We start from the raw sequence: 21,576 nt of genomic DNA, 5'->3' as shown, positions 1-21,576 counted from the left end.
CCAAGCTTTTAGAGAGGTGGAGTGGCCTTCCCAAGATCCCACAGCTGGAGCTAGGGCCCTAACCATCGACGTTCTCATGACTCAGTGAGCTTTTGCCTTTGACCTCTGGAAAATCCTGGGATGAACCAAGGCCCTTTCTATTCAGTCAAATGGTCCGGAAGGATGAAACGCCTTGACAGGGGACCCTGAGAAGGTCGGGAAGTCTGTCTGCTCGTGGTATTTTTTGGAGGGCAGGTTGTGGGTGGGAGGTGCAGAGAACAGCCCAGCTCTCATGCATACCTGCCTTCTCCTCATGCTCACTTCCTCGTGCCTTCCTGCAGGTCTGGGTAGACGCTGGGACACAGATCTTTTTCTCCTATGCCATCTGCCTGGGCTGTCTGACCGCGCTGGGAAGTTACAACAATTATAACAACAACTGCTACAGGTGAGCATCCGCCAGCCTGCCGGCCCTGCACCAACCACCATGGGCCCCTCACTGCCGGGCTGCCGCATGGCTGTCTGCCCACCTTGCAGGGCTGGGAGGAGACGGTGGGCTGGTCGTGGGCTTCCCCTGCCCACGAGCCTAAGAGCAGGCCACCAGGAGAGCGAGGAGAAGGACAGGTGTAGTCAGAATCCGTTCCAGACCCGCAATCCCGTCCAGACCTCAGTGTCACCGGGTGGCGGTTTTCTCCCGGGGTGGGTGGTCTACTTGTCCCCAGTGACACGGCTTGTACATGGTGAAGCCGACTCTTCAGCCCCGGGCTCTGACACTGAGTCTTCTGTCTTTGATTCAGAAACCTGCTTCCTGTCCTCTCTCACTCAACTGTAAGGTCCTCCCCTAGCCTTCCTGGAGTAGCCAGTGCCCACCTTGCCCGTTGGCCTCTCACCCTTCCTGCCCTGCTGTGATGGGCCACGTCCGGGGCTGGGAAGGGGTCCAGGTGGGGAGTTGCACCCCAGACTGCCTGGCCTCTCGTGCTTTGCATCCCGAGTTTACAGCACAGCTGAGACCCACCGAGGTCAGGGGTTGCCCAGGGTTGCCCAGCAGTGCACCATGAGAGTGAGATTTGCACCCTGGTCTTGTCCAGAAGGACGGGCTGTTTGCTAAGGTCTCTACATCTTTAACTCAGGGCCTGGTGACTAGGTGGGTGTTTCATGGTGGATGGGCTGCCTGGCTCTCCCCTGGAGTCCCGGAGTGCCTTCCACAGGGAAGAATGACAGTGAAACCATCCCTGACTGCAGAGGAGCTCAGAAAGGAAGTGGTTTCAACACCCGATTCCGAGATAGGATGAGGGATAATCAAGGGAGAGCCTCACCCCTACTCCAGTCAGACTGATGAAAGAATGAAATGTTAGGGACCAGTGGATGGCCTAATGGTTGTCGCTGGACTCCCACATGATCAACTGCCATTTGGGTCCTGGACCTGGTGGCTTAAAACTCATGCTGAGTGTGTGTGCGTGCACACCCAAGATCCCGAGAGGAAAATGAAGAAGGGATTGTGGTGTGGTCACCCCCCATGAGGGCTGATGTCTAGCTTTCTGTCTGTCTCTCTGGCAAGCCCATATGCCCTATAGCAAAAATATTTCTAAAAAAAAAAGAGAGAGAGAGACATTGCAAAGGAAGAAAATGACACATAAAAATCTAGAACTTCTAGAACTTTCGAAAACCATTCATCTGTTCTGTGACTAGAAAGCCAGAGGTAGAGAGAAAGCTTTTTTGCTACCTAGACTGACTAGAAAGTCTCAGTATTTTGTTTTAATTTTTTTGAGTCTTAGTACATATTGCTTTTATAATAAAAACAGAATTAAGTTAATACAGATATCATCTCTACACTTTCTTATACTATATCTTCAAATATTGGGTCATTGGCGAAGTCATGACGCATTTTGGCATAGAAAAACAGGTCATGACTTTTTTTTTTTTTTTGGAGAGGTTTTCACTACAGGGCGCGTGCGCTCACCAGACAGACGGAGAGAGACAGAGAGACAGAAAGCGAGAAATCACCCCCCCGGGGGGATGGTCACGCCACAATCCCTTCTCCTCCATTCTCCTCTCGGGATCTTCGGCACGCATGCACACGCGCCTGGCGTGAGTTTTAAGCCACCAGGTCCGGGTTGCAAACCGCGATCGACTACGTGGGAGTCCAACGACATAGTTATCATGCTAACTGCTGGTCCCCACGTCATGACTTTTTTGACTACCAATAGAATAATAAAAATCTTTGGGTCAGCAGGTGGCATGGTGGTTCTGGCTCCCACGTGGCCAACTGTGCAGTTAGACTCCCGGACTCCTGCAACTTGAAAAATACACTGTGCGTGTGTGCATTTATGCATGCCCAAAATCCTGAGAGCAGACTGGAGGAGAAGGGATTGCAGCATGGCCATCTCCTGTTGGGGGGAGGGGGGGCGGGGGGAAGGACAAGGAAGGGAGTGATTTCTCAGTTTCCCTTTTTTTCTGTCTCTCTCCAGAGAGCACACACACCCTATAGCAAAAAGAAAAGAAAAAAGAAAAATCTAAAATATCAAAGCACCCACTAACAACACATAATACATTACTCAGGGAGTTTGTATGTAAAGAACACAGATCACTATGCAAAGCACTAAAGCATTGATAGAAAAATCAGCAACTGGGACCAGCAGTTGGCGTAATGGCTATGTCGCTGGACTCCCATGTAGTCAACCGCGGTTCGAGTCCCGGACCTGGTGGCTTAAAACTCCGGCTGGGCGCATGTGTGTGAGTGCCCAAAATCCCGAGAGGAGAATGGAGAAGGGATTGTGGTGTGGCCATCCCCCTGGTGGATGATTTCTCGCTTTCTGTCTCTCTGTCTCTGTCTGGTGAGCGCACGCACCCTGTAGCAAAAACCTCTCCAAGAAAGAAAGAAAGAAAGAAAAATCAGCAACCTGCCCTTAGAATCGTGAGACTGTTTTGCCATGTAGGAACTTGGCAGCCGTCTAAGAATGAATCCTGCCTGACTTGGCGAGGGTGCATTTGAGAGCCACGTCGCACCTGCTGGGAAACAACCCAGATGCGCAGCCATGACCTCGGTTCTGTGGGCTCAGGCTCATGCGTGTGAAAAAATGTCTGTAAGGGACCAGCAGTTAGCATAATGGCTATGTCGCTGGACTCCCACGTAGTCGACTGCAGTTCGAGTCCTGGACCCGGTGGCTTAAAACTCACGCCGGGCGTGTGTGCGTGCGTGCCCAAGATCCCCAGAGGAGAATGGAGGAGAAGGGATTGCGGCGTGGCCATCCCCCCTGGGGGGTGATTTCTCGCTTTCTGTCTCTCTGTCTCTCTCTGTCTTTCTAGAGAGCGCACGCGCCCTATAGCAAAAACCTCTTCAAAAAAATAAATAAATGAATAAATAAGTGCAGAAGCCCTCCCACACAATCCCCATCTTTGGGACGGGAAAATCGACGCTCGTGGAGGGGGTCCCCAGCTGCCCTCTGACGAAGCCTCCCGATGTCCGTCGGGCTCTCTGCTCTGACCTCTCTGGAAGCCCGCTTGGCGACCGCTGTGTGAAGTCAGCACTGCCGAGTGTGAGACGCTGCCGTGGACTGTGGGAGATCCCGCCTGGAGTGTTTGGAGTTTGAGGAAACTGAGGCACAGAGGAAGTCAAAGTGGGTGGTTCCAGCGTGCTAACAGAAAGAGCTGCCGTGGGAGCCAGCGTGCCACGGGGCAGTGGGCTCTGTGTTTCCTGGGGGTCTTTGAACTGAGAGATAATTGGGTCTGGCTGGACAAACGGATGCCAAAGAGATGATGGGTCGGACCCGCTTGTGTGTGACCCGTTTTATCTCCCAGGCTTTCAGAGAGGAGAGGGGCTGGGGTAAGCCTAGGGCGTACCAGCCCTGCTAACCAGGGGAGGAGGAGAAGGGCCCTGGCTGGGAGCCCCGTAGCAGGCCGCCAGCTAGGGCTGCACATGACCCCGGGGGTCAGTAGCTGGCGGTCGGCACAGGCCCTCTGTGCCTGCAATGCATGGGGCTCTCAGGTCACCTCCAGCTAGGCTGCAGCTCCACGAGCACAGAGGCGGGGGCTTCCTGCTCTCCGCTGCGTCCCTAGGACTCGCCCAGGAACTAAGAAGGAGGCTCCCCATGACGGGCGAGGAGACCGTGCAGTGGATGAGGAGGCTCGCTCGTCTGCTGTCCTCACTCACGGCCTTGACTCAGCTGCATCTGGTTCAGGGGCAGTTCTTCCCCCTGCGTCTACAGGGGGACATGCTGGCCACCGGGGATCCCTGCACCTCTCCTGTCCAATAGGCCATTGTTGTTTCATTTTTTCCTCTTCTTTCTTATCATGAGAGAAAAAGCCAATCCCCTGGGTGACGCTGCAAAATCCAAAGGTTGGTTTTATTTCCGTTTCCAAATTGTTCTGCAAGTGGGTCTTCTCCACTCAGCGGAGTAAATTAGAGCCCTCTCTGCTGACAGCATAATAGCCCCGGAGGTCTTAAAAGCCCAGCTCAGCTCCCGCAGACTTCAAAGCACACGTTACATAAGCCTTCCACCTAGGAGGTGCCTCGCAGTGCCCAGGGAAGGAATTGGAGGGGAAGGCGTGGAGACAGCAAGCAGGGGAAGTCCTCACGGCAAGAGACACGCTGCTGAGCTCTCTGAGCTCGTCTGCTGGAAGGCGCGGGTCCCTGGCAGGGCCGGGGGACAGGTCAAGGCTGGGAGAGAGCCCGGATCTCTGGAGTATCTGTCCCTGCTCCTGTCTGTGGTGTGAGAAAGTCAGTTGAGAGGCTATGGGAAGATGGGGATTTTGAAAAAAGGGATATTTGCTTTTCAACACCGAACGGATGCCCAGAGATAATTGTCCAAAAGTCAGGGTCTGGAGGTCTTCCTTCGGAGGGTGCATCGGTTTTGTTTAGCTCTGAGGAAGAGCATGAGCTTTGGTTTCAGGGGCATCTGGACTGACATTCCCAACTTCAGCAATGACCGGCCGTGCGACCTTGAGCAGTGACTCCCCTTCTCTGAGCCTAATGCAAGGATGGTCTTTGGAGCATGATGCAAGAGCTGTGGGAAGTAGACGAGGTAGAGAAAAAGCTTTCTCCCCAGCCACCTTTTCCTGCTGTTGGCTCATTCAGGGCCACTTTGCCTCGGACTGCAGGAAGCAGGCGTGAGGAACAGCTTTACCCCAGCCTGGAAATCACTCTGCCCTCACCTGAGCTGAGCTGAATTTCCTTTGGAGCAAAAGCAAGTCAGCCTTGAAGACCTAGCCCTGAGGTGTATCTGGCCTGCCAGTGCCACGGGAGATCTTGAATGGGACCTGCATCAGGCAGCCCTGCCACGCAGATGCTGTGTAACAAGCGGACCCAGTGCTCAGGGGCTGACCACACAGCTTTCGCTTGTACTGTTCACAAGACTTCAGGGCCACTGGGGGAACTCACTTTCAGGCTGTAGGTTGGGGAACTTGGTTCTAGGGCCCTAGCCCGGCTCAGGTTGGCACCACATGTACATATTCTGGGGTCTGGACTGAAGGGCCAGCAGCTCCCCAGGGGAAGTTCTTCTCATGGAAAGTCACAGAAACAATAAAGGACAAGTCCAGTCATCTCTGCACATCTCAAGCCTCTGTTTGTGTCATATCTGCTAACATCTCGTGTCCAAGGCAAGTCATGTGTCTGACTCCCAAGTCAGCGGGGCAGGGAAATATACTCCACCCCCAGAAAGAAGGTGGGGGAGTGGTTTCTTACCGAAATGACGTGATCTGGCAAAAGACCCAAGCGCCTTGCTATCCAGACACTGATAGCCCCAAAGAAAAAAATATGACCTGGAGAATTGGAGGTCCACGCCCTTGCTCTCTTCACTGTACCCTTAAAAGGCAGCTGGGTGTCACGATCACCAACCGTGTTCGTGTAACCTTTGGTTGCGTTATGAAAAGTATGGTGTCAGGAGGAGAGGAGGTGAGAGGCCCGTTCAGCCCTGGATGGGCTCACAGAAGAGGGGCGGGATTAGCTGTGGTGTGTGCAGATCGCAAGCGCAAGGAGAAACTCGGAAGGGCCTGAGACATTTAGCTGGGAGGACAGAACTGAAGGACTCTGGGGCCGCCGTCTCAGATCACTGAGGCCTGAAGTTGTTCCAGACTGTTCAGGAGGCCAAAGCAAAAGCTTACCAGGAGCGGCGGATTCTGATTCTATACATGAGGAAGTTCCCTACGCAGGACTGAAGCGATGACAAGCTCCTGTTCCCTGGCGAGTCTGCGGGGCCAGCTGCCCTGCAGGGATGCTGTGAAAGTCGGTCAGACTCTGGCAGGAGTTGGGACCAGGTCACCTGGGGGCCCCTCCTCTTAAAGCGGAGCACCGACATGTATCACACACCCCTCCCACATCAGGCTCTGCAGTAGCCGAGGTTCAGAGAAGCTCATTCCTGATGGTGTCAGGCCTGCCAGTACCACAAGAGATCTTGAATGGGACCTGCATCAGGCAGCCCTGCCACTCAGATGCTGTGTAACAAGCAGACCCAGTGCTCAGGGGCAGGGTGCCCAGCCTGCAGTGGAGGAGCTGGGACCTGAGGGCACCGGGCTCTCTATCACGACAAGGCTCCTTTGTTTGTAGTCTGGTTCCCTGGACTGTGGGCTGATGCTGCTGCTTCTCCGCTGAGTCCTCCCCAAGAGTGGAGGGCAGCCCCTGAGCTGGTAACCTCCGTCAGGGTCTGACCTGAGTGAGGCTGCTCCTTGCACAGCCGAGACAGCAGTGAAGTCTGAAAGATACTGCTCGGGTACTAGCCTGGCCAGGACAGGTGTCACCATGAAGTCTTTCCCCCTGGAGGCTGCTGGGAGCTTCAGGAGTGCAGAGCGCAATTGCACCCCTGGCCGAGAGGCAGCCCTTTCTCACACAGAGGTGTCTCCCGCCCTCCTCACTTTGAGCTCCCAGGAATACCACCCTCTTGCTTTTCCTGGCGTCCCTTACCCAGGACATGGAGGAGTACCACCCTGTCTCCAAGTATTTTTTCACCAGTTCCGCCTTTTCCCATGTGCCAACCTGCCTGCCTTCCCATCCCTTTTCCATGCGTTGGGTCCATTTTACCTCATCCTCTGGAAATGCAGGAGGTGCTGTGTGACCACGGGCCAGCCACCTAAGCTCTCTGAAGCACAAATTCTCCATCAGGAAAATGGAGCTGCCTGAGCCCTCCCTGCCCTATCAGCTGCTCAGGACAGCCGTGGCCGCGCTCGGGTGCAGGATGCCGTGGTCCGCACCGTCCCACCCACGCTGACCTGCCCGCCTCTTGCTGCTTCCCCACAGGGACTGCATCATGCTCTGTTGCCTGAACAGCGGCACCAGCTTCGTGGCCGGGTTCGCCATCTTCTCGGTCCTGGGCTTCATGGCGTACGAGCAGGGGGTGCCCATTGCAGAGGTGGCAGAGTCGGGTGAGTTCGCCGAAGGCCCAGGGGGAGCCGGGAAGCCTCGGGCAGTTGTTATAACAAAGCATGATCTTCCTCCTCAGCTCAGTCATCTGCGAGGTTTGGGTCTCAGGAAACGCACTCCTACCCCGCTCTATCCATAACCTTGGGTCCTGGGTGTGGCCTGGGAGGGGACGTTGACACCTCCTCCTTCTGGAAGCCAAGCGTCCTCGGGTTCTGTGGGCTCTGCCTTCTTGGTAATGGCCCACTACACCCACTTCTCCCAGCTCCAAGGCCCAGACCACCATCGCCGCTCAGCTGTGGCTGCGTGAACTTGTCACTAACTTCCTGCCTCCACTGCTGTCCCCTGGTGTGTGTGTGTGTGTGTGTGTGTGTGTGTGTGTGTGTGTGTTTTCAAAATGCAAATCTGAATGTGGCCTGTATTGAAAAGCCTTCTGTGGCTTCTCCTAGTGCCAAACTCCTGGCCTGGCCGCGAGGCCCCATATTGCTCCGCTCCCCAAGTCTCACCCCACACCTCATTCCCCAGGCTCACTCTGCCCTACCACAGTGATTCTCAACATAACACACCTGCCCCTACCGCAGGGCCTTTGCACATGCTGTTCCCTCTGCTTGGCGTACCTCCCTCCCTTCCTGTGTTCTAGATGCACTGCGAGTGTGACGGCCGTGAATGCAGATTGACATGTGTTTGTATGGAACCCACCAGGAGCAGGGTGGTGCAGGATGGTGAAAAGCTTCCCTTGGTTTACTTGGTGCTTGAATCTCCAAAAATAAATAAATAAATCAGTGTATGGAGAAGCGTACACAAATGGTTTGTGTTTACATGGCAAGTGGAGTCAGATTTACCTCAAATAAACATGAATAGGCTTCTCACCTGCAGGAATGTCCAGCAGGACAGTGGGGCAATAGCAGCACTGCAGGTCCAGCCTCCCTGGTCCCATCTGCCCCATGCGAGTCACTGTGCCCTTCCCCAGGACAACCACACTGTCACCCTGCAAGCTCTGGTCCTGGGGTGGCTGGGTTTTGGGGATGCACGGTCAGAAAATCACCCCTTCAGCCCACCACCAAGGTGGGCCAGTGGGCATGGGCACGAAAGCAGCAGATTCCCGAGCTCTGCTTCATGGTCCCTCAGAGTCCCCCTTCCTCTTTATCATGCTCGTTAGACACAGAGACAGCCCCTGCTGAAGGCAGGGGTCCCAGAGCTAGACCAGAGGGAGTTCATGCAGCCAAAGCTCTCACTTGGGGAATTACTCCGGGCTGAAACCGACTCGCACAAGATCTCACCTGACCCTTAGCTCATCCTTCGGAAATGGCACTTTTGTGAAACTACATCCCCACTCAGCCAGATTGGTCATCGCTCATTTTCCCTCAGGATTGAGAGGTTTCCTTAAGAATACAGGGGACTGAAACTGAGCAAGGACCCCCACCCCTAATGTATTTTCTAAGGTTCTTGTAATGGCCCAGAATAAAAAGTAAGTCTTCAGACTTTTGATTATGATCATGACCAACAGGGACCATAAATGAGGGCCATTTGACCTCAAACTCTCACTTAAAGGGAAGATAAGGTTCTTACTTCAGTATGTAAGATGTTTTATAGGCTGGGAACTGCTGGTTGTGAGCTCAAAGACTCCAGGCTGGATGGCTCCAGACACTTAAAGAGAAATTTGATTATCTACGGCCTCACCAATCAAGAATGCCCATGAGATGATCACGCCCTCTTGAACCAATCACTGGACTGATCATGCGCCTGGGACCTCTGCCTCTAATTTTGCCCTTAAAAATGCCTGTGGGGAACATCTCAGGGAGACTGGGTCTTTTCAGCATGAGCTGCCTGCTCTCCTTGCTTTGAGCTTTGCAATAAAGCTGTACTTTCCTTCATCCACAAAAAAACAAAAAACAAAAACCAAAAAACGAGAGAAAGAGAGAGATGAGGTGCGCAGGCTCAAAGTGATAGAGCTGGGACTTAGGCCAGCCAGCTCTTGAACCCATGCTCTGGCTCCTCCATCCCCCTGCTCACTGTACGCTTCAAATAGGAGAATAGGAAAAGACAAAAATTATCTCAGAAATCAAGATTAAGTTCCAAGGTGTCCAATGAAGAAGGGTCTCGATAAGGAGCATTAAAGAAAGTCAGAGAACAACCAAGTGAATGGCAGCGACGTTAAATAACAAAGTAAAAATGACCCCCCACCCCAAAGAGGAAATGGAATACAGGCAAAGGGGATATCATATTTCATGTTATTGGAGTTTTGAAAAAGGAGTAGAGGCAATCTGAAAACTACAATGAAAGAGAACTTCTCAGAAGTAGATAAAGAGCTGAATCTATACAGTGAAAGGACCCTTCCGTTACTAGGGACAACTTACCCAGAATAATCAACTCAAGACACCCTAGTAACACTCTGAGCTTGCAGAGATAAAACCCTCCAGGTTTGCGGAAGATCAAATAACTTATAAAGGCAAAAGGCTTAGACTGGCTTCGTACTTTTCAAAACCAACACACAGAAAAACAAAGCAACAATGGAGAAGCATCTCTTAAAAATTCACAAAAAGAAAGTGCGGATCAAGGATTTAATATCCACCCAAGAGTTCTTCAAATAGCAAAGCCATAGAAAATCCATTTTCACTTTATAAGAATTTAGGGCATTCTGCACTCATCCAGCCCTTGGGGGCGTCAACCAGAGGACAAGCCTCACCCAACACAAGAAGCAGAAGCTTCCAAGGAAGGATTGATAGCCAACACTGGCAAGTATCTAACTGCACCCTTCAGGCCAAAGCCAAGGGGGAAGAGGGAGACCAATGAAGAGATGTCACATACTGTCACAAAGCAGAAATGGTTCAACTAAAAGCAGAAAGGAAGGGAAATGGAAAGAAGAGATAGAAACAAACAATTAGATCAAGTGTGCTAGTAGCAATACAAAAAATGAAGGACTGAAAATGAATCCATTTGAAAAACAAGAAAACAACCAATCAGATGAATAGAAATCATAAGGAAGAAAACAATATAGAAAAAAGAAAAAGCAAGTGGAGCAGAGAACTAATTAATTAATTAAAATCTTGTTTAAAAAGCTAAAATAGACAAATCACCAATCAAGAAAAAAAAAAGAGAAAATATCCAAATAGCAAAGTAAGAAGTGGTAGGGATTGTTTTTAATCATGACACTACTTTGTAGACTTCTCTGCACATACATTTGAAAACCTACATGAAATAATATTTTTCTATGGAAATACAGGTTAACAAAAGTGACTGTATTTGATTTAGAAAGCTTAAACAATGCAGTTTTTAAAAATGTTGCCAAAGGGCACATACATTCACCAGAGACAGAATGAGTGAGAGGAAAAGAAAGTGAGAAAGCACCTTTCATGAGGGATGGTCACACCACAATCCCTTCTCCTCCAACTCTCCCTCTTTTCAGGATTTTAGGCACACACACACACACACACACACACACCTGATGCGTCTTTCAAGCTGCCATGCCTGGGACTCGAACTGCAGTGGCTCATGTGGGATCCTTAACCAGCACACCACCAGCTGTCCCAGTAATGTAATTTTCATCAAAGAAATAGACAATGTTATTGAGGAATTACTTGACCAAAAAGAAAAAAGAAAATCACCATGTTCAGATGGTTTCATGAAAGATTTCTACAAACCTGCTATGACCAAATAATGCCAGTATTCTATAAATTATTCTGGAACATATAATGAAGGAAAACCTCCTAACTCCTTTCAGGAAACCTAAATAAAGCTGATATCTAGATCGAATAAAAAACAATAAAACAATATAGCGAAATACTACTATAGACCAATGTCACTCATGCATATTGATAGACACATACTAAATAGAATACTAGAAAACAGAATCCAAAATCACTTTAAGGAGGTCGTATACCATGGTCAAGAAGGATTTATACCAGGACTAATTCAAGGAAGGGAAGGGAAGGGAAGGGAAGGGAAGGGAAGGGGAGGGAAGGGAAAGGAAGGGGAGGGAAGGGAAAGAAAACCTATTAATATTATATACCATGTTAATAGAATATTATATACCATGTTAATAGAACTAACAAGAATCACAAGATTACCTTACATAGATCCTAAAAAGTCTTTGACCAGTTTTAATACCCATTTACAATTAAAAACAATTTTTAAAGGTTTCTTGCTATAGGATGCATGTACTTGCTGGAGAGAGACAGTGAGAGGAAAAGTGGGAAATCAGCCCCCCTGAGGTGAGGGCCTTGCCTCTTCTCTTCCATTCTCCTCCTGGGATTTTGGGCATGCATACACATGCACCTAGCATAATTTGTAAGCCACCAGGTCCAGGACTCGTACCATGATTGACCATGTAGGAGTCCAGCACCTTAGCCACTCTACTACCCACTGGCTCCCATAGTTTAATTTTTAAGGGACCAGCAGACGATGTAATGGTTACATTGCTGAACTCCCATGTAGTCAGCCACAGTATGCATTCCAGACCAAGTGGCTTAAAACTCAGGCTGGATGCATTTGCATGAATGCCCAAATTCCTGAATGGAGAGTGAAAGAAGGGATTGAGGCATGATTTCTCACTTTCTGTCTCTCTGTCTCTCTCTGTCTCTTCAGTGAGTGCACATGCCCTATAGCAAAAATCTCTCTAAAAGAAAAAAAAAAGTTCATGGAATTAAGGTATAAGTTTATTTTTATACAGTACACTTTTGAAATCCACACATAGTTTTTTCATAATACGTATTTTCTACGATGTTTTTGGAGACTCCTTTTGTGCTAAAGCTCACAGTTTTAATGTCTGTAAAGACAGATATAGGAATATATGAGCGTATACGTATGAGTAAATATACGTAGATCTCCTAGCTTTCTGTGCCAAGGAAGACTGACTATAGGCAATGATACTCTGGTTACAAGCACACCTAGGGCCCTGAGCTTGGTTTCTAAACACCATTCTCCAGTAAAAGAAACCAGATCTCCTTGAAGAAGCAGATGATTCCAGTTCTGGGGCAGAACAGGATGAGGCTACATTTTTGTGGTGCCAAAAAATTAGAGAGTGCTCAAACACAAGATGGAGTCATATTGAAATGGCACAGGAAACAATCTAAAGGAACTCCCAGTACCAAAGCTGGGACCATTAGAACGGCAACATAAATAATGATTGCAGTGGGTTATGACCTAGAGAATACACTAACTAACCCAAAGTCTATACTAATATAAATAAATAATGAAACAAACAAATGAAGGTGAAGGGACAGATGTGCCTTCCAGGATAATTCTAGTTAATAAATGTAGAAGAACTGAGAGGCATTCCAAATTACCATTAGGCAAGCACCATAGGAATAATGGTTGCAGGCAAGATCCACCAACAGATGCTAAAATCAATGGGTAAAAGTTTGAGTAGGATCAAGATGTTTTCATAACCTCAAAATAGTCCCCCTCCAAGATATTTAAGAATTCCAAAGAGGAAAAGAGTGTTGTCATCATGGAGAAACTGGGCAGACCCCAACTAAACCAAGCAATCAAGGGGGATAACGATCAATTGACATGTACCCTCTGATATGATACTGAGAAGGACACAGTATTGCTGCCTTTGTCTTTCCCCAAAAAAACCAGCATAACCTCAGTCTAATCATGAGAAAACGTTAGACAGACCCACATTAAGAGACATTCTGCAGGGACCAGCAGATGGTGTAATGGTTACGCTGCTGGACTCCCACATAGTTGACCACAGTTTGAGTCCCGGACTCGGCGCCTTGAAACTCATACCAAACATGTTTGCGTGTGTGCCCAAGATCCTGAGAGAAGAATGGAAGAGAAGGGATCGTGGCGCGGTCATCCCTCCTGGGGGGTGATTTCTTGTTTTCTGTCTCTCTGTCTCTTCAGCAAGCACATATGCCCTACATTCTCAAAATAAAGACTAGTACTCGCCAAAGTGAGTACCGAGTTTATGGAGAGACATGAAAAAAAACTGAGATTGGAAAAGACTAAAGTGATACAACCATTCAAGTGCAACATGGAGTTCTCAACTGGATATTGGAACAGGACATAGGAGAAAAACTGGGAAATATATGTTAATTTACTAGTTATTAAATACCGAAAGTTTTCCTCTAAAATCAGAAACAAGGCAAGGATGTCTGTTGTCTCTGCTTTTATTTCATATGGTATTGGAATTCCTAGAGAGTACAATAAGGCAAGAAAAAATAAAATGAAAAACATTAAGATTGGAAAGAATGAAAAACAGTTGTATTCATAAACAAGATGATGGATCAAGTGGAAAATCTTAAGGAACCTACAGAAAAAGTAGTAAGTGAACTTCATGAGGTCACAGTGTAAAAGGGCAATAAATAAAATTTATTGCAATTCTTATATACTAGCAGCAAACAATTGAAAAATTTTAAATTTCTGCTCTTCACAAAACACCATTAAGAAAACAAAAAGGCAAGCCACAGACTGGGAGAAAATGTTTGTAATACTCCTCTGATAAAGGATTCACACCCTTTAAAACTCAATAAAAAGGAGACAACCCAATTAAAAAAAAATGGACAGAAGACTCAAACAGATACTTCACAAAGAAGATAGATGAATGGACAATAAACATTTGAAGATACTCAATATCATGAGTCATCAGGGAAATGCAGACTAAAACCGTGCTGATAGAACATTTCATGCCCACCATAGTATCTAAGTTTAAGAGACTGATAGTAGCAAGTGTTGACAAGAATGTGGAGCCACTGGAAAGCTCAAACTTTGCTGTTAGGACTGTAAAATGCCAGTTACTTTGGAAATCATTTTTTAGAAAGTTAAACATTTGGTTGTCTAATGACACAGCAATTCCTCTCCTAAGTACTGGATCATCGGAAAAATCATGACTTTTTTTATGACTTCATGACTATGTCATGGCTTTTCCGATGACCCAATAGAATGGGTAAAGCTAATCTAAGGTGAAAACCAAATCACAACAATGATCATACCAAATGCAGGTGGGAAATGGAGGTGGAAAGGCTGTGGAGGAGTCCCAGGTGGGGCAATGTTCTACACCTTGATAACGGTGGTTGTTTGAGTGTAAGCTTTGTTTTAAGGAATATTTATTAAATTATATTTATTATTATTTTATAATCTGACCAGAGAGAGAGAAAGAAAGTGAGAAATCAAGCTGCCATGTTTGGGACTCAAACCATAGTCTGCCATGTGAGAGTCTAGCACCTCAACCACCACACCACCTGCTAGCCCAGTGTAAGCACTTTTTAAAAATTTATTGGACTATACACTTAAAATGGGTACTTATTGTATATAAATTAAACTTAAAGACAACTGCCCTTCAAAGTGAAAAACAAATCATCAGAACCAATGTCTATGTAATATTTACCTTTTTAAGTGCTTTTCACATTCTGCATTATTTCACTGAAGTCTCGAAACTGCCTTATTAGGTAGACCTGTGTTATTCCTGTTTTTTTGGCTTAGGAAACAGAGCTATAGATCACAGTAAAATACAGAAGAATCGGGCTGTAAGAGCCTATGTTCCTGGCCACTGCGTACAGGGCTAGAATCATAGCTATCTTTCTGCCGACATTAAGAAGGTTCATCCTGGGGCTAGCAGATGGTGTAGCGGTTACATCACTGGACTCTCACATGGCCAACCACGGTTCGAGTCCTGGGCCTGGTGCTTAAACCTCATACCAGGCACATGTGCGTGTGTGCCCAATATCTCAAGAAGAGAATGGAGGAGAAGCGATTGCTGCATGGCCAATTGTCCTGGGGGACGATTTCTCACTTTTTCTCTCACTGTCTCTGTCTCTCTCCAGTGAGTGTACACTGGAGGCAAAAACCTCTAACAAAAAGGTTTGAGTGTGGACCTGGGAAGTGAGGGGAGAGCCAGAGGAAGAGGCAGTCTGGGTGGAATAGCCGTTCTCCACACCTGCACCCCTAACTCTCTACAGGAGAACCCCCGGGTACACCTTAGATGGACCAAGTGATCTTGACTGCCCCTTAGATGGAGAAGCTCTGGGTCTGCCCAAGAATCCGCATTTTAATAAACTGCTCCCCGCACCCCATCGTGCTTACTATAGCGATAGGTCTATCCAAAGGAAGGTCCGTGGGTCAGACAGACCTGGGTTTCGATCCTGGCCCTCCCAGACCTTCATTTACCTCTTTCTGCCTCAACTTGCTCATCTGCAAAATGAGTGTTAGAATAACACCAACCACATGGGACAGCCAGGAGACTAGCAATCTGGTGAGGATCGGGTGCGGCTGGGGGCATAGAGGGAGCACCGGGTTAATAAGGGGCTGGATACCACCCAGTGGTTCTCTCTGTCCCTTCCATCCAGGCCCTGGCCTGGCCTTCATCGCCTACCCCAAGGCTGTCACCATGATGCCTCTGTCCCCACTGTGGGCCACCCTGTTCTTCATGATGCTCATCTTCCTGGGCCTGGACAGCCAGGTAAGGGGGAGGTGGGCACTGGGCTGGAGGCCAGGGAGGCCCGACGCTGCTCTTGGGACCGGCTCCCGACCCTGGATGCGGCCTCCCGGCCCTGGGCCCACTGGGTGGGCTCCATAGTCACTCCAACCACACCCGCTGGGGTCCTTCTGAGCCTTCCTGAACACTTTCCTCAGTCAGAATTCCCAGCTCCCAGTCAGGTTTTGAATTCACCAAGTCCTTCCATTTTGCTAAACCACTCCTGCCCCACCAGGACCTGGAAAAGTGGGCTCAGTGAGAACAGGCTGTGGTTCCTGGTGATCAAGGGACACGTCCCTGTCCCCACCAACTCACTCAGGACCTAGGGGCATAGAAAAGCAGCTCTTCTTCCTCCCTCCAGCTCTGCGTCAGGCCCCCTGGCTCCCCAGCACCAAGTCTGTACCCCACACTCCCCTGCTGCCTCTACACCTGTCACCCTCCACTGGCTCAGCCTGACCCAGCTCCACTGGGCAGCCGCCTTCACAGTGAAGGGTGTGGGGTTCGAACTAGCACCCCCCACCCCATGCACTCATTCCCCGTTCCCACCCAGGTGCGTGTGCACTTACCTCTTCTCAGGCTCTAAGCTCACCTGCCTCTCCATCCTCGGTCTCCCTGCCTGAATCCCGCGGCTCCAGTCATAGGCCCTGCTGCTCTGTCACACCCGGTTTCCCTCTGAGCCCCAGATACATCCCAGCCAAAGCCAGTGGCTTACCGTTTACCATCAGATGGGGTCCCTTGGTGGGTCAATGCGACCGAGGACAGAAGGTCATGCAGGCAAGAGGCCAGTGTTGGCAAGGTGGCACGGGCAACGGGTCGGGCTTCCAGCACTCCTGGCTCTCGTCGCAGGATGCCCCCCGCAGCCTGTGGAGGACAGTGCCAGGCTGGCCTGGGGGCTGCTCTCCCTACCTGTGACCTTGTGCAGCCCCTTAGCACCCAGGCCCATGGCTGTCAGCCCAGCCACAGCTAAATCGTCCCCTGAGCGGTTTCCCAGATACGGTTAAGCTGTGCCGCCGGGGCACCGGCTGTGCTCGTCGGCGTCGCTGCCGTGGCCCCGGTTTTTCCGGCTTATAATCTTCCCTTTCATTGTCGCCGGCAGAGGCCTCCGAGGGATCAGGATCAGCGGCTTGTGTGTGACAGAACAGGCCTGCCTGGTGAGGGGGTGGGGGCATGGGCCTCAGCTCAGAAGTCCCTGGGGCCGGCATGTGGGCCGGGGCCCAGAGGTCTGGCACGGGGCCGATAACTCAAGCGCACCGCCCCTGCCATGTGCCTGGGCCACGTCCTCCACTCCCCGGCACAGTAACCACGTGGCTGCAGGCCCCTCATTGGCCCCTTTCACAGAGGCAGACACTGAGGCTCAGAGATACCGAGTGACTGGCTGGAACGGGTACCCAGGTCTCCCTGCCACTTAGTGCATGCGTTCCGTCCTGGATAAGCAGTATGCCCTGGATCCCATCTCCTCTCTTTTCTGGGGACCCTGGAGAAAGCATGGGCAGCCTGGAGGCTGGCAGACAAGGCTTTGGAGCCCAGGGTTCATGACTGGCCCGCTCTGTGGCTCCAGGAGACTCACTCCACCACTCTGGACTTTTCCCTTTCCCCGTACAATGGCGACGGAAACTCCTTTTCAGGAGAGGTAGAAGTGGGGACCAGCAGTTAGCGTAATGGTTATGTCGCTGGACTCCCATGTGGCCGACCGCGGTTTGAATCCCGGACCCAATGGCTTTGGACCCTGGCAGGGGTGGTGTGGTTCATGCCAGGTGTGTGTGTGTGCATGCCCAAGATCCCGAGAGGAGAATGGAGAAGGGATTGCGGCGTGGCTATCCCCCCTGGGGGGTGATTTCTTGCTTTCTGTCTCTCCATCTCTCTCTCTCTTTCTGGCGAGTGCACGTGCCCTATAGCAAAAACCTCTCCAAAAAAAAAAAAAAGAAGAAGAGGTAGAAGTGAATTAGAAAGCAGTTGGGGCCAGGAAATAGCTCCAGGGAAGGAGCCTTCCCACATAACCAGCAAAAGAACCCTTTGCTCCTCCTACCGCCTTCCCTCAAGGTAGTGAGGTACAGTGGTTAAGGCCCAGCCTCCGGGACCCGGTTGCCTGGTTCAAATCCAGGCTGTGCCACCTAATGCCAGTGTGACCTCGGGCTTAACTTCCCTACGCTTCCGTGTCCTCATTTACAAAATAGGGATAATAATAGCACATACCACACAGAGATGAAATAAATTAACATATATTATCTGCTTAGAACGGAGCGTGGCATGGAGCAGGCCCTGGGCGTTTGCTGATACCATCAGTGTAATTATTCATTTAACAAACATTTTCGGAGCTTCTCCTCTGCGCCAGGAGCCTTATGCTAGCCCCTGGAAATAGATGGAAAGGATGGAGGCCCTGCCCCCAGCACTAACCTTCTTCTGAGGACACGGGTATAAACAAGCAGGTCTGGAGGAGACGGAAAGGCTGCTTTCTCTACAGGAGGCAAGGAGGAGTCAGGAGAAGGGTCACACAGGAGATGACCCCAGTGTGAACCAGAGCAGGGAGTCATCGGCATGTTAGGTCTGGACTGGGTGTAGACAGGATAGGAACTGACTGACACAGCGCGCCTGGCCTTGCACTGACCACACGGTACTGAGGCTTATGGCGCAAACTTGGCCATCGGTGCCTGCTCAGCTCGGCTGGAGCCCAAGGACCGCACGGCAGAAGCAGCAGAGCTGGTGGCTGGCTCACTCTCCCTGGCCTCCCTCCAGCAGAAGGGCACCTGCTCCCCAGCTGCAAAGACTGGAGAGCTGTCACAGCCTGGGGACCAGGGCCCGCCTCCAGCAGAGCAGTGCACTCCCAGCACAGCCATGGAGACTCAGGTCTTGCCCCCAAGGCAGGGCTGGGTCTCATTTAAATTGTTGATTCCAGGAGCCAGCAGATGGCATGACAGTTAAGGTGCTGGACTCCCTCATGGTTGACTGCAGTTCACGTCCTGGACCCAGCGGTTTGAAAAACCACACCAGGCATGTGTGCGTGCATGCCCAAAGGAAAATGGCCACGCAGCCATCCCTCCTGGGGAATGATGTCTCACTTTCCCTCTCTCTGTCTCTTTCCATTGAGAACATACACCCTAGGGCAAAATAAATAAATAAATAAATATACAATAAATTGTTGATTCCAGAAAAAGGCCCAGCACGGTGGCATGTGACAGGCAGCATGGGAGGGAAGGAACACTCTACTTGGAGTCTGGAGGCCCCAGTTCAAGTACTGAGTGCGACCTTCTTGCTGAGTGACCGTGGGCAGGTCACTTCCCCTCTCTGAGCCTCAGTGTCCCCCTCTGAGAAATGGGCACCCTGGAGCTCTGCTGGGGCTGGGATTATGGTTGTACTCTCAGCCCTCTGGTGGTGTAGACAGTGTGAGAATGAAAATGAGGCCTGCCGTGGTCGCCCAGGGCCAGGACCACTGAGAACAGTCTCCTGGTGGATTTCCAACCATCGCATCTCCCCCCGACCCAGTTCGTGTGTGTAGAGAGCCTCGTGACCGCCGTGGTGGACATGTACCCCAAGGTCTTCCGGAGGGGCTACCGGCGTGAGCTGCTCATCCTTGCCTTGTCAGTCGTCTCCTACTTTCTGGGCCTGGTGATGTTAACCGAGGTGAGCGATGCGGCTGGTGTGGCATCAGGGTTACGTGCATGCCTTTGGGTTCGGTGGGTCTGACATCAACTCCCAGCGCTGCGTGTGGACTATCTGCGTGGCCTCGGGCAGGCCTAGAACCTCCTCTACTGCTCGGCTCACTCCTCTTCCTACTGGGTCATTGAGAACCAAAGGTCTCGTTGAGGCCTCAGCACGAAGCGTGGATGTGCAAATGCCCAGCGGAAGGCAGCTGCTGTTTCTGCAGAGGGGAGGAAACTCCCGAGGGCAACTCTGGGCTTGTTCAGGCATCCCTAAGATAACCTCTGGGCTGACGGTGTCAGCCTCCAGCCTTGAAACTGTCATTAGTTCAAGTTCCAAGCCAGCCTTTCCGGGATGTCTCTGAGTAGAGGCCCCTATGATGACAGTGGACAGCTTCAGGTGCTGCGTGCTCCAGCCTCAGCCCTCAGCGAGCGCCTCTCTGCTAGCTGTCCCTGCGAGGCCTAGAGGTTGGGAGAGGTTCTCCAGGACCCCCAAACTATGACCGTCGCATAAAGCCATGTTTCTCTCCCCTCCTGCAACCCTCTTGTTTAATAAATACTTCCTTGGGAAGGTGAGATTAGATTTCTTTCTTCCCACATGCACGAAACTAATTAATTTAAAAAGAAAAAAATAAATAAATAAGTAACCAAAATCTGTCGCCTAGGGACAAGAAGAGGTTTTGTAGGAGACATGGAAAGAAATGAGGAAGCTCAGAGTCGAGAAAAGCTGCTTATGTGATACTGAGGTGGCCTAGAAAGCGGCTGGGCTGATGTCACCTCGCTGAACCTGCTCAGCCTCCACTTCCCAACTCTACTGCCACTTCCTCCAGGAAGTCTCCTCTGCTTGCCTTCCCTTTCCATGCCGCCACCCCCACGCTTTGTTTCAAGCTCAGCCTCCTGTGACCCTTTATGACATGCCATGACCAGCCAGCTCTTGCCTGCCTCAGACAGCAGCGAGGGCGGCAAGGACAGGGGCTGGCCTTCCTTTGGCTTGGTGCCCTTGGAGCCACCTCAAGGCCTGGGTGCTCGGAGCCTAGGGGCTGGTATGATTACTGCTCCTAGTCATTGTCACATTAATGAGAGGGACAATCAGCCTCTGAGCAAATGAATGGTGCGGGCGTTCCCTGGTTTGCACCTCGCCTCTCCCCACACGGGAAACTGGGCAGCACAGCAGCAGAACCTCATTAAGCGCTGATTAATTATGCAAAGTAGAGTCTTTTGTCACATGCAAATTGGGGGGTTAACCTGATGCATTAAAGAGCCGGCCAGGGCCTGGGGTACAAGACTGCAAGCCTTGTTGTGAGCATCACTGGGGCTGCAGCCGGTGGGAGGGGGTTCTCCAGCTCACAGAGTCTCCCATGCCCACCCACCCTCTGCCTGAGGCCTCAGATCTGCTCAGGGTGCTCCTCGTGGCCCCCGGGGGCCACCAGGGAGCCAGCGCTGCAGCCACCAAGACTGTGTGGATCAGCAGACACTTGGATTTTGCAGGCCGGCCCTCCGCCTTCACGGGGCAGAATCTGTGAGCGGCCGTGCCCTGGAAGCTCCACTTGCCCAGTGCGCTGTGTCGGCCCCAGCCTCCCCAGTAATTGCTGGCAGGATCTTCTTCCTCGTTTATACACGTTTAAGGCTCAGCTCGAGGGGAAAAATAGGCCACAAATTTCTTATCTTCCACCGAGGCAGCATGGGTGGTTGAGTCTGGGCTTGGTGGACAGACCACCTGGGTTCACGGCTCAGCCCTCGGCCAGCTGACTGGGTGGCCTGCAGCAGGCGTTCTCAGAGCTCTGCGCGTCCGTTTCTCCAGACGAGCAGTGGGGCAAAGCATAGGGCGCCTGCCTTGGAACTGCACCACGAAGAACAACGGGGATTAAGACCCAAGGAGCAGTCAAAACAGAGCCTGGTGCTCGATAAAAGCTGCGCCTGGGTTCTCCGTTCTCTTCCTAATGTGTGATGTTCATGGAAGGACAGTGACTGGGAAGGAGGGTGGTCTTAAATGTAACTCTGGGACCAGCAGATGGCATGATGGCTACATCGCTGGATTCCCACATAGTCGACCGTGGTTCAAGTCCTGAACCTGGCAGCTTAAAACTCACACCAGGTGCATGTGAATGCATGTCCGAAATCCCAAGAAGAGAATGGAGAAGGGATTGCAGCATGGCCAAGCCCCGGGGGGGGGGGGGGGGGTTTTTTCACTTTTTTTC

At 50.8% G+C, this 21,576-nt stretch overlaps 1 protein-coding gene across 1 annotated transcript in view; it reads left to right on the top strand.

Moving 5' to 3' along the window:
- SLC6A11 (solute carrier family 6 member 11) overlaps nucleotides 1–21,576 on the top strand; it is a gene marked incomplete at its 5' end in the record, with an annotated part of 170,682 nt that overhangs the window by 139,944 nt on the left and 9,162 nt on the right. Inside the window, 4 exon segments of the mRNA XM_014589129.1 lie at nucleotides 321–424; nucleotides 7,205–7,329; nucleotides 15,616–15,728; nucleotides 19,224–19,361. Of these exon segments, the coding sequence (XP_014444615.1) occupies nucleotides 321–424; nucleotides 7,205–7,329; nucleotides 15,616–15,728; nucleotides 19,224–19,361 (480 nt within the window).

The sequence above is a fragment of the Tupaia chinensis genome, unplaced genomic scaffold, assembly GCF_000334495.1.
Source record: "Tupaia chinensis unplaced genomic scaffold, TupChi_1.0 Scaffold000333_1, whole genome shotgun sequence".
Taxonomy (NCBI): Eukaryota; Metazoa; Chordata; class Mammalia; order Scandentia; family Tupaiidae; genus Tupaia; species Tupaia belangeri.
Note: the sequence above shows the minus strand (reverse complement) of the source record. Positions and strands in the feature narration are given on the sequence as shown.